We start from the raw sequence: 12216 nt of genomic DNA, 5'->3' as shown, positions 1-12216 counted from the left end.
AAAAGCTAAGCCAGGATGCAGCAATATTATCCCTTATTATTGTCTCAAACTGTTCTACACTATGAGAGTCAATAACCACCTGTTCAAAAAGCTAAGGATCAGGCTAAATGAGGCTCTCATGCCCCCAAAGTGATTTAGTCCCAATTTATCCATCATCCACTGATGTGGTACAGCAGATAAAAGAAAAGTATTTGTCAGACATGCACTACTAGCCAAGACTGTTGGATTAGCTGTTGCAATACTATGCACATTGCATCAGAAACACATCCAAACAATACATAATAACTTAAAGATAAGTTCAACATTGCTCATGTGGAAGAACCAACATAAAAAAGATAGAAAAACCTACACAGAGAGCTCCCAGACCGATTAGGATAGTAACTCAATTGAATTGGAATCAGCGCAATCGCTTCTAATATCTTCACAGAAAAAATTGGCTTTACCACACAGGGACCTGACCCTCTTGTGAATGTGCCCTCAACCACTCTTTCCCAGCTTTGTTGGGCCTTAAATTGGAGGTGCTTTCAGTGTCTGGACCATCAGAAATGTTGGACCACTTGGATGGCCAGGTGGCTGCCATGTTACCTGTCAACATGCAGAAACAGTATACTCACTAGCTTTTGGGCCATCAGGACCCAGGTCATAATCAAACAAGTTTTTTTTCCCTTTTCTTGTACAGACTGGAGGACTCAGGTTTTGCTTTTCATCTCCCAACCTGACCAACTCAGGAAAAAGAAGAGAATCAAATTGGAGTATTTCACAATGGATTCTTCATGGCTATCCAAGCTATAGCCTTCATTTATTCTTGTAGCTCCTTAAAGGCTGTGGAGACATCAAAGATACAGTTAAGACAAGAATATATGTGCTCTTGATTCCATAAGTTACAAATTTTAAATCTGGTCTGAAGTTTCATATACAGAATTGAAGACTCAGCTAATTAACCAAAACCACAAATAGCGATATGAGCAAGCTGCATCATCTCATCATTTCAAATGTCCTACAGACAATACATGTCAGTGATCTCTAACCCCAACAGATGTTACAAACATTTCTTACTATATACAACATAATTACTTTGCCTACCAGTTGACAATGTACTTGCTGTATCAATTGATAGGTATAAGTGGACTTCTTGGTGTTTGTAATGGTCGATACATCTGTTCTTTTCCTTCTGATTCACCTTTCAGTCTGTCCTCTGATTTAAATTCTGCAACCAGATCAGTCAAAGATGTCTGCAATTCCTCAATCGATGTCAAGCTTGGCACAACAATTGCTTGGACTCGGATACTGTTCCTAATTGGACTATCAACCTGTTCAGCAACTAAAGATTAGTTGGCAATATCAAATGCTTTCAACTTAGCTCATAACAACAAAGGAAGTACCGAAGGGAATGGTCAGGAGATGGTAATCGAAATAGACTGCAAGCAGCCGAGATCTTACATTCATAAAGATTAATCTTATTGGCAACTATTAGACTGGGTGCAGAAACAAAGGAATTACTTTGAAAAATGTTAAAGTTCCTTTCCACAATAAATACAACAAAATACAATCGCAAGAGCAAATAACAAAGTCAAACTGAGCTGGAAATGTTGCATGTCAAAGTAATGAATTGCCAGATCAATGGCCACTAACCCTTCATGCTTCTCCCTTCCACAAGTCCCTTTAGTGACTATAATTACAGTCTCAAAGGTAACAGATAAATGTGCACTTTGATAACTCAAGCTAGACAATGTAACTGTTTTTGCATGTATGAAGAGTAAATGAGATGGACGAGTTCGAAACTTACACAATAATCCTTTACAAGGTACTCGTCTACAGTGCTTCTGATAGATTCTATGCTTTCACTGTGATTGTCTTGCAATGATTTTGAATTATCCTGGCAGGAAGCCGATATGTACTTCATTTCTTCTCTAGCTTCACAATCCAGCAGAAGAGAATCTGGCAGTAATCATTGTATCCTATAAGGTAAAATGTTTGTGTACTTATATTGGGAGAAAATAGAAGTTCTAAACAAGTGAAGTTACTCTTTGGAGCAGCCAGTAAATCACAGATCGCTTCATCAAACTCTCCAGCAGCCTGTGAAGACAAGGATGCGAATTCTTCCAGAATATTTTCATTATTTTGGTTTCTTCTTCTGCAAAAGAACATAGACGAGCACTTGGAAACTTAAATTACAGAAAATAGTCGTCATTGAACTGTAGGTACCTACTCAATTCATTCACAAATGCTACTTACTCAATTAAATAACCAATTTCCACACCGTAATCCTTATTAAGCTGATCTATGGATAACAGAGAATGTGACCAATGGCATATAGACTGATCTACTCTGTTTGAGCTGCAAAAAGGGAATGCCAATATTTGGCTCAATATTCATATAGAACATGAATTTATAAAAGCTAATGAGTACATAAATCTACTTCTGTGATTCACATAATAGCAAATATGGGCGAAGCAAGAAGAAATATACCAATGCTGAAAGACATTTTCCATATTAGACTTGATTTTAGCACTTGAAGATGCATCCTCATGGAATTGGCTTTCTATCTTTTCTATGTAGGCAATCCACTGCTTTTTAGTGTTGTCTGAAACTCGCTGCATGCATGACAAATCTAGCTGTAGCTTATTACTCTCTTCACTGCATTTTTCCTGTAACCTACTTATGGCTTCTGAGACCTGTTCATTACGATAATTGATGACTCAAAATCATGATATGCAATTGTTCTTCTTCTGTCAAACAAGATGAAGAATTACAGTTAAGAATGCTGACCATGTTCGTTTTTGTAGTTGTCAAGCTTGCTAATACCTCAGCAATCTTGTCAACTGCTTCTTTTTCCTGTTTAGCAGATACCTCCTGAAATAAGAAGCATAGAATGAACTCATATCCCCAGAAGTTATCCATGACAACATATTTAAAATTAGCAACGACCTGAAATGCCTTTTCAAAGTCTGCTTGCCAAAGTAACTTATCCGTTCGATGTTCTTCAATATGTTTCATAAGTCTAGAGGCACAGATCTCTAGATCGCTATAAAAATCCAATGCTGTCCTTGAGATAGCTTGTGTTGAGGCAAGATTCCGCTGCGATACCTATAATTACCCAAGAAACAGAGGATTGTGTAACACATTTTTAGAAAAACTGAAATCGACTTCCAAGTATCGTGTACCATCTCTTGTTGTTGAGAAGAGAAAACTAATAGGTCTTTAAGTTCAGCCAGGGATAACTGAACACCACTAAGAACTTGCTCAGCTTCAGAAGCTGCAGTGACCAGAAACTGCAAACAGTACAGAAAGAGAAAAAAATAAAAATTAACTAAATAATTCAAGTATCTGCAGTCACATTTATGGAGGTATCAACTCTCATCTTAGTTCATACATTTTCAACAGCCATTCTCTGGGTTGCAAATGTTAAACTCAACTCCTCCAAGTCTATGACAGATTTCTTCTGCAGTGTATTACAGAGCTCTTTCATTTGCCGAACTCCTGAAGTGTATATCTCTTTGGTTTTCTCAATTCTCAATTCCAAGAATTTGGCTGCCTGAAAGAAACTAGAACTAAATAAGTATTGGAACACATAAGAGTTCAAAGAGAGAAATCTAACAATTTTACCTCACATTTGTTCGCAAGGAATGTGCTCATGCGTTCCTCCATATATCTCAGAAACTGATGTTGTTCACAAACTGATCCAACCACAGTGTTTTGTAAGGTTTTGAGGCTATTATGAAGATCAGACCCAAAATTTTGGATCAACTCCTTATTTTCTTTTTGCGTTTGTGATTGCCGTTCTACAGAAGTGCATGTTGTAACCATGTTAAACAACAAAAAATAAGAAAAGAAGAAGAAGAAAGAAAAAAAAGAAAAGGAATGATGTGCGTTTCTAGTGAGCTAATATAGTTATTTACCTATTTTGGCCAGAAGAACTGGCCTATCTTCCGCTGCATTTTCTAAAATAGTATGCAGTTCCTTTGCACGTTCCAGAATAGCATGCTCTATTTCAAATCAAAGTATTAACTGAGAAAATGATAAATCGAGCTTGCTTATGTAAATTCACTAAAGCTGGTTTTCTTAGCCTTACCAGAAGTTAGCAAACCTGAAATGATGAAATCCTTTTCCTTTAGCGATAGGTTTGTTCTTCTGTGGACTTCCTCAAGATCTAGGAAGGCCCTCCTGGTATTTTCAAGATTTACCTAAACCATAATAGATTTACATCTGGAGTAATGAACAATAAGAAGAAGAAATAAATACATCCACAGGAAAAAAATTCACCTTACACTCCCTAAGCTGACTTTCCAAATCCAACTTACGTTCTTGTTCAACATTGTAGAGCTCCTTAAATCTATCAGCTTGCTGTGGTGAAGGAAAAAAGTGATATTCCTCACCACAAAGAGATAAAAGTGAAGTAAACATTGAGATAAGGAAAAACCTCACCTTGCTCTTTTGACCCAAGTCAAACTCCAACTGCTCTATCTTCAGAGCCATTGACTGCATGATGAATTAGTTGTTAATGATGGTGAGCAAGAAATTGACTAAGTTGCTTATATGAACAAAAAGCAAAAGTCTGTCCTAATATTATTCTTTTCCTGAGAGCGAGACCTTCTTTTCTGCCTCATCCTGTGCAAATCTATCTTGAGGAATGTAAACACCATTCTTCTCTCTTGCAGCTTTTACATCTGAATGTACATTGGTTAGAACCTTGCAGATTACAAAGTACAACAAGATAATTTTGTATAGACAACACCAAAGTACTGGCAAACCTTGCTTCATTCTTTCAATTTCTATATAAAGATCCTTCAGGAGCACTGATTTCGACACTTTTCGGTTAACCTGTAAATCAAATATGTAGATGCTTGAAAGCTTCTAATATGCTTAGCATGCTAATGACTTTTTAGCGGATAGAAGCATCAAACCTCTGGCTTGTTTTTAATGCTCTTAGCACGATAAGCATAATCAAGTGTGCTTAGAGTTTCCTCTAAACAGTGAATCGATGGAGATACTGTTGCTATGATGCACGTTTTTGCTTTTCCACCCAAGGATTCTCTTAATAATCTTGTCAGCTTACTATCCCTGATCAAAGTTGAGAAAGTTTCACATGAACTAAACGCAAAGAACCAAATTTAGTAACATCCATTAAGATAGTAGTTTTAGAGATGATTTATAAAGACCTATAAGGTACATGAAGAGAATGCTCCACAAGGGCATTTATGACACGGCCAAGTGTTAATAAGCTCTTGTTCGTCTCCCCAGCTTCTCTTGCTCTACTCTGTCATCATGCTATAAATCAATAATGTTGAAGAAGATGTGGCAAGCTTGATGTTGAAAACTATTCAGAAACTCTAGTATCAAGTATAACAGTAGAAACAAATAAGAAAATAACCGATCCGGCTACTACAACGGCAATCCAAATTATCCGAAACCTGATTCTCAATTATGTTACCAACTGCTCATCTTCTCCCTACCAACCCCAAAAACTTAGTACGAAAACCTACAATGATAAGTCACTTATTGTGAGGATTCTGAAAAACTAGGCATGCTGACAAGTAGCTAGGCCTGTTTTCTGGGCTGCTGGATTCTCTAATCATTCCTAAAGCTACAAACTATAGAACAATTGGTAGATAATACAAGAGCCTGATAATCAAAGAGTAACTGGCGAATCAACAAAGGACTATGTGATGGTGTCTTGTACTCATAGACGGTAAACTCATGCAAGCACTTTCAGATGGTCCCGCCCATTCTAAGACTCAGAGGCTACTAAGTACTTAGCCAGACATCCTTATACACATGATAAGACCAATTAGGGATCTATTACAGAGTTCTCAACACAAAAACTAGGTTTTCAAGTATTTTATACATGAAAAATATAAAAACACAGAAACACGCACACAACCACCTAGTCTACATGTATATTTATATCATTATATGAAGTTCTCTACAATTTTATTAGTATTTGTGCCAGGTTTGCTGGGATCCAGTCATGTAATCACCATGGTTAGGGTTTTAAACTGTGAATATCATAGGGAGATCACAATCCAATGCACTTTCTTCATCTAATAGTAAACCTGTTTATGCTCAACCTCACTCGTAGATGTGGGTTGTAAACAAAAATAGCAGAAATGTTCGTTCTTGCTTTATTCCTACTTTAGTTAATCTAGATCCAGGATCTTGCTGCAACAGCATCAGTAGCCGAAGTTACATTCAACTGATCATCCAGTAAAGGTTTATCAAGCAAAGTACGTGCCATGATATCAGAAACATCTGTTTGGAGAATTATCTACAAAATCTTCAATCCACCATATTGCAATACGATGGCATCGAGAATCATGATAAGGCCTTTTGAAATCAGCATGTATCTAGGTCATGTAAAGTAGTTACCTCTCTCGCACCAGATCGAGATATATTCTCTGAGCCTGCCAAGTCGACAAGGTTCAGCCTACCGCATTTTACAAGCTCCTCATTTCCTATTGTTGATTCTTTTAGGTGGATAGTAATAGAAAAGACAGAATGAGATCGGCTGCAAAGACGAGGAATTATAATCACTAATCAATGAAAGCTCTTTCAAGCACAAGAGCATGGTAATTTTAATATAGAAAGATCACCTGCTCTGCTTGTTCAGTAAAGTGTCGGCATTGCGCCTCCTTCCTGACCCACGTTCCAATAGACTATATATCTCAGTAGGGCTATAGACCACAACTTCTTCAAGGCCTCTTAGAACTGCACCACCCTTGCCATCTTCCATAAGAGATATTGGTCTTCTTTGTCTTTCTCCTGGAAACCTATTGTGATCCTCAATGGCTAATAGATCAGTTATCTCTTCATTGTATAGCTCAAAGAAAGTTGCTCTAATACTATAATCAGCCTTCCGTGCTTCCAGAGTATCAAATATATGGCAGAATGCTCTTGGAATGACACCAGCATCAGCCGGCAAATCACGATCCTAGGACGAAAACAACACAGTGTTGAGTCACCAAATTTCCTCTATACAGCAAATCCAAAATCCAATCAGAATCATCTACCTTAGATCTCATCTCTCCTTCCATAGTGTAAGTCTTTCCTGTGCCTGTCTGCCCAAAAGCAAAGATGGTGCAATTGTAACCTTCAAGAACGTCATTAACAATGGGTGAGATAGCATGGTCATATATTGATCTTTGCTGGGCCTTGGGCCCAAAAACCTGAACAAAAAGATCAAGAAAGATAAGGTTAAAAAAATAAACGGGTATGACATGATATTAAATGAGGTAACAACCATAACAAATGAAATGAGGAACAATTCAAAGTTGCAAACCTTATCGAAGGTGAATGTCCTGTCTACTTGCTTGTTCACTAAACTCTGTAAAACAGTCACCTCTTTGCTTTGTTCGTTGCAAGATATCACCTTTTGAAGATTCAACTTTTGCTCTTCATCATTTAGTGGCCTAGTTTGGTCACCGGAGAAAAAAACGAATAAAAAAAGAAATTAAATAACGATTCTGCAGCCAACTAAGGACCTAAAGCACTACTGGCATCTTGTCCTGCCTATATGAAAACTAAACCATTTACAACTCATTTCCTAATTCACTCTATATTTACAAAAGTAGTGAAGATATTGCATGCTCTTAATCAATTATGCAAGAAACATATCATAATTCTTCAATCAAAGAGTGAATCTAGCAAAATCCCACCTGCATCTAAGTATAACTTGCACATTGACCTCTCGATCCCGATTGTAGCGACTGGATGACGAGCTCCCATCAACCCATCTCAGGTCCAGCGACCGCCTCTCGGGGCGCGGTGTCAAGAAAGGCGACGGAGTCGGAGCTACAGAAAACCCTAATCTCCGGTGGGGATTGGGAGTCACCGACATGATTCCCCTAAAATCGCGAGGAATCTCTTCTATCAAATCCTAAGAAACAACGAGACAACAGTAGATTCAAGAAAACAAAGGCCAAGATAGAGATCGAGATTAAGAAGTTTGGATTTGTACGCATACCCTGGAGATTGAAGAGGTGAGGGGGAACGATCTTTTTCGGACCCTTGGTTTTTGCTCTCGTGTTCGAACGTTTATAGTACAAATGTGAAGAGAAGGTTTTATGATTCGTACTCTGTAATGGTTCGGAGGGATCAACGGAAATTTTGAAATTTTAAAAATGGAAGGATTGTTTTATTATGCTCCGCGGTGAGCCGGTGAGCGATTGTTTTCGTAGGTTTGTAAACGTGGCGACATTTGTATGGATGTTTTATCTGTCAGGCCGAAGAGTAGCCGATTCGTTTTGGGAAGCTCACATAGACAGAGGAACACTGAAATTGGGCTTCAATCCAAGCCCATACACTCGTATCGGATACGGATCTAGAATAAATCCAATATCTAAAGCCTAAACCCGTTAAACTACCTTCGTGCAACCGATTGCCCTTCTTCCACTTGAGAATCCCAAGATACTCGACGCCGCTGTACCTCCGCCTCCACTTCTCCTTCCCTCGCCATGGTTTTATCCCACAAGAAGCTAAAGCAAAAGCTTCGCTCCCTAGTAGCGGAGTCGCTCGCAGCTCCGGGACGCGAAGATCTTCGGGAAGATGCTGCGAGCGAGGAGATCAATCAACAGTTGCAGAGTATTAAAGAGCTCTTGGGATCGAAATCTCGAAGACCGAAGTCGTCAAAGAGGCCTAGGAGAGCAAAGAAGCGGCCTTTATCGGAGGAAGAAGAAACCCAGAAAGGGATTGGGGAGAACGATGGGTTGATTGGGTTTGGTGAGGATGGAAAGAGTGGGAAGAGGAAGAGGGATAGAGAGCTCGATGGAGTGAAAGAGTCGAAGGAGAAGAAGAAGCAGAAGAAGAACAAGAAGAAGAAGAAAGAGGAGAAGGCTGAGACAGGGGCCAAGAAGAATGAGAGTGAAGATAAAGGAGGCAGTAATGATAAAGAGGTGGTAGAATCGAATCAATTTATTAATACAGCTGAGAGGTAGAGTAAATTGCTTTCCCCTTTTATATCTTGGTTAATTTTAAAAATGTTGCCTTTAGTTGATATGATCCATTTTAAGCATCTGAATTGTTGATCAAAGTGTAAATATTCGTCTGCAATTCTTCGAAATGTCACCTACAATTCAAATAAGCGTTTGGAAAAGCATGGTGAAGTGTTTTTTACTTCTATATCATCATCTTTTTGAATGCTGAATTGGGTATTGGAGGGGGTCTTTTTCTTTGGGATGTGTTGTGTAATTGTAATCCATATATTTGCAGTGAACAAAATGTGAAGAAGGTTTATGTTGGTGGTATTCCATACTACTCAACAGAGGATGACATAAGGAGCTTCTTTGACGGATGTGGTACTGTGACTGAAATTGACTGCATGACATTTCCTGAGAGTGGGAAGTTTAGGGGAATTGCAATTCTTACTTTTAAGGTTGGTTTAACCTCAACTCGCTCAATTAGTTAAATGGTTTTTCTTCTTTATGTATGTAGCATCTTAACTTATTTCATTCAATTTGGATTCTTTGATAGCATATTTACATTATTTTACTGAAATAACCAGTTCTTGCTACTATTTATAAGAGATTATGGTGATTCTGTTAAATATATTGAAATGATTTAGACAATCAAATATTGTTGCATAGGCAATACAAGCTTATCATGGAAAAGCCATCCATAGTATGGCTCTAATAGTTTCTGATGAGAATCATGTGAGTTGCTGTGCTATACAGCATATCTAATAAGTTCATGTTGTAAAGATATAAGGGTTATTAAGATTGCTACATTGTATGTAAGGGTCACATTTTACTTGAGTTACTTGCACTTCATATTATTTACTATGGTGGTCAAATGTGCTTTTCCATTTACTACTACTCTTATTTGTAGATCATATTAAGCTCTTTTTATCCTCAAAGTTGGTTTTAGACTTTTAGTTTACTGTGTCAAAATAATAGTTTCTTAGAAAGTCTTACTTCTTATATTTGCTCTGATTATTAAAAATGCTTAAATTCATACTGATCAAAATAATTAATATTTGGCATATCAACCTGTCAAACTCAACTAATGCGTGCACAACTAACTTCTCCCCATCTTTAGATAGTGAAAGTTCCACCATTTACCAAAATCTTTTGAAAGATCTAGTTATAGTCAAGTCACAATAGATCCTAGTTATAATCAAGTCCCTGTCTACAGTATATTTGCTCTTATGTTCAAATTTGTAGATTCAGTGCCGTTTGACTGTTAGCTGACACTTGTGTTGCAGCAATTTGAATTAAGATCAAGAGCCCCCATGCCTCTTCACTCAAAAGAATTTAATGTTGTTTATTGGATTAATTTCTTGGATAGTAAAAATTGTTGGATATTCTCGTGATAGATTGGGATGAGTAACTCATTTAGAAGTTCTTATGGGAGCTGATCAATAATAATATCAAGATGCTTAATCTATATAGTTCTTTTTGCTGCACTATTTGTCTCCTTTTGTTTTGCACTGATCTCATTTGCAGGATCAACGGAAAGAAGATAAATGATTAGGAAGTAATGACATTCAGTAACATGCAAATACATTTTATGGTTATCTAAATCAGATGATTACTCTTTCAGTGGCAGAAAGATCGCAAATATTAAGGACATAGGATCCAGTTAATGTTTGTTAATCTCCAATGTAACATGCGAAGGGATGCATTCTAAAAATAAAAACAAATTCTTGTGTATTCATAATCAGAAGAACGTCAAAGTGATATGCATGACAGTTCTATGGTATCAAAGTTGATTACAAGGGTTAGACTAAGGAGATATGCTTTATAAATATTGAGTCATTGATGTGCAAGCCGGAGGCCCTCTGGTCTTGAGAAATGGGCCGTGAAGTTGGTGCCCCATATTTAGATTAGATTCACTAGGATTGAATTGCTGCTGCTGTGCTTTAATTGCATAGATTTGAAGCCAATTTGGTGACTTGGAAGTTTAGTTGTGTGACATCATGAGTTTGAAGGAGATTTCAATCTTCAAATATTATGCCAAACAATGGATTTTTTTTCTATGGAGTAAACTTTTTAGGGGTTTTAGGGCTGTCTAATTATCATCTAAATTATCATCTTTTGCTCAAATTCGTATATCTCATTCAGAATAATATTAATACATGTTTTTCTTTTTTCTTCCCTCTCCTGCCATCATATAATTTGTCTGATACCATTACTCTATTGGACAAAGTTTTTTTATGAACCAAATTATGTCCTGAGATTGAAGTTGTGATCAACTCCAGCCGCTTTTGTTGTTTTGGCATGCATATATGTTTATATTCGCAGTATTGTTTTTTGGCTGACCAATTTTTCCTGTTCAGACAGAATCGGCTGCAAAAAGGGCTTTAGATCTCGATGGTGCCGATATGTAAGCATATATCTTTTCCGCCGCTACTCCTCGATACTGTTCCTCATAAATGATAACACTTAGATTTGACTCTCAGGGGTGGATTTTATTTGAAGATCCAGCTGTACAAGGCCACCCGCGCCCAGAAATCTGATTTTGCTCCCCAGGTCATGGAGGGCTACAACAGAATATATGTTGGAAATCTTTCATGGGATGTAACTGAAGATGATTTAAAGAAACTCTTCTCTGATTGCAAAATCTCCTCCATCCGTTTTGGGACAGACAAGGAGACCGGTGACTTCAAAGGCTATGCGCACATCGACTTCTCCGATAGCATGTCACTCACAATCGCGCTGAAGCTCGATCAGAAGGTGGTGTGTGGTCGACCTGTAAGAATTCGATGTGCAGTTCCCAAAAAGGAGGTAGATAACAAGTCAGTTTTGAAGACCACTAAAATGAAGGCTGGGAATGAGACTGAGAACAGGTCAGTCTTGCAGACCAGTAAGACGAACTCTGGGAACGGGCCTGAGAACAAGGCAGTTTTGAAGACCAATGATAAGAAGGACAGCGATGGAGCAAACTCCGGGCAGGGAAAGAAGAAGAGGCGGACATGCTACGAGTGCGGCACTCCCGGCCATCTGTCTTCATCCTGCCCAAGTAAGATGGCCGTTAAGCCAGACAATTCTGGCATTGAGAGTTAAAACTGTAAATCGATAATTTTAATCTACACTAACATTTTCTGTGAAATTTTTCTTAGAAGATGTGATGTAGTTGATTAACATGATGCATGCAAAGTGACAAGGAACTATCTCCTTTCTCTGGACTTCCTCTTCTACTTCCATTACATTTGAACTAGGATATGAGCATGCCAGTTTGAAATGGGAATGGCAAAGACTTGCCTCCCTAGCAGGTCATTAGCCG

At 38.0% G+C, this 12216-nt stretch overlaps 2 protein-coding genes and 1 long non-coding RNA gene across 5 annotated transcripts; 2 read left to right on the top strand and 1 right to left on the bottom strand.

The window, feature by feature from the left end:
• Window positions 1–845: 845 nt before the first annotated feature.
• On the bottom strand, window positions 846–8065 carry LOC140781222 (kinesin-like protein KIN-5B). Of its 3 annotated transcripts, none has more exons than XM_073127118.1 (24): window positions 7961–8065; window positions 7653–7873; window positions 7277–7406; window positions 7008–7163; window positions 6591–6928; window positions 6367–6505; window positions 5160–5257; window positions 4905–5061; window positions 4752–4821; window positions 4591–4667; window positions 4426–4479; window positions 4264–4344; window positions 4073–4184; window positions 3900–3986; window positions 3607–3782; window positions 3374–3535; window positions 3165–3272; window positions 2929–3087; window positions 2770–2853; window positions 2470–2675; window positions 2236–2337; window positions 2025–2134; window positions 1787–1938; window positions 846–1310 (listed from the first exon to the last, which is right to left on the bottom strand). In XM_073127118.1, exons 2-24 carry the CDS (start codon window positions 7832–7834, stop codon window positions 1107–1109), a joined length of 3144 nt encoding a protein of 1047 aa, XP_072983219.1. In that variant the 5' UTR covers window positions 7835–7873; window positions 7961–8065; the 3' UTR covers window positions 846–1106. The 3 variants fall into 3 exon arrangements, with proteins under 3 accessions (XP_072983219.1, XP_072983221.1, XP_072983220.1); XM_073127120.1 differs by having other exon boundaries at window positions 4088–4184; XM_073127119.1 differs by having other exon boundaries at window positions 7653–7841; window positions 7961–8023.
• On the top strand, window positions 1663–2177 carry LOC140781227 (uncharacterized). The gene is made up of 3 exons (XR_012107679.1): window positions 1663–1804; window positions 1884–1965; window positions 2037–2177. It is a non-coding gene; the product is annotated as an uncharacterized lncRNA (long non-coding RNA).
• Window positions 8066–8334: 269 nt separating the features above from the next.
• On the top strand, window positions 8335–12118 carry LOC140781223 (phragmoplastin interacting protein 1). The gene is made up of 4 exons (XM_073127121.1): window positions 8335–8926; window positions 9205–9367; window positions 11270–11316; window positions 11393–12118. The coding sequence occupies exons 1-4, from the start codon at window positions 8451–8453 to the stop codon at window positions 11994–11996; spliced, it is 1290 nt and encodes a 429-aa protein (XP_072983222.1). The 5' UTR covers window positions 8335–8450; the 3' UTR covers window positions 11997–12118.
• Window positions 12119–12216: the final 98 nt, after the last annotated feature.

This window comes from Typha latifolia, chromosome 2, assembly GCF_019914945.1.
Source record: "Typha latifolia isolate L0001 chromosome 2, TyphaL0001v2, whole genome shotgun sequence".
In the NCBI taxonomy this organism is placed as follows: domain Eukaryota; kingdom Viridiplantae; phylum Streptophyta; class Magnoliopsida; order Poales; family Typhaceae; genus Typha; species Typha latifolia.
Note: the sequence above shows the minus strand (reverse complement) of the source record. Positions and strands in the feature narration are given on the sequence as shown.

What these genes read in the sequence shown, in the direction of transcription:
- LOC140781222 (XM_073127118.1), bottom strand. Translation starts at nt 7,834, where the DNA reads ATGTCGGTGACTCCCAATCCCCACCGGAGATTAGGGTTTTCTGTAGCT. An exon ending in GGACATTCACCTTCGATAAG is followed by an intron (nt 7,164 to 7,276) that starts GTTTGCAACTTT and finishes CTTTTTGTTCAG; the next exon opens with GTTTTTGGGCCCAAGGCCCA. An exon ending in AGTTCTTCTGGCCAAAATAG is followed by an intron (nt 3,783 to 3,899) that starts GTAAATAACTAT and finishes GCACTTCTGTAG; the next exon opens with AACGGCAATCACAAACGCAA.
- LOC140781223 (XM_073127121.1), top strand. Translation starts at nt 8,451, where the DNA reads ATGGTTTTATCCCACAAGAAGCTAAAGCAAAAGCTTCGCTCCCTAGTA. An exon ending in TTGCAATTCTTACTTTTAAG is followed by an intron (nt 9,368 to 11,269) that starts GTTGGTTTAACC and finishes TTTCCTGTTCAG; the next exon opens with ACAGAATCGGCTGCAAAAAG. An exon ending in GATCTCGATGGTGCCGATAT is followed by an intron (nt 11,317 to 11,392) that starts GTAAGCATATAT and finishes TTTGACTCTCAG; the next exon opens with GGGTGGATTTTATTTGAAGA.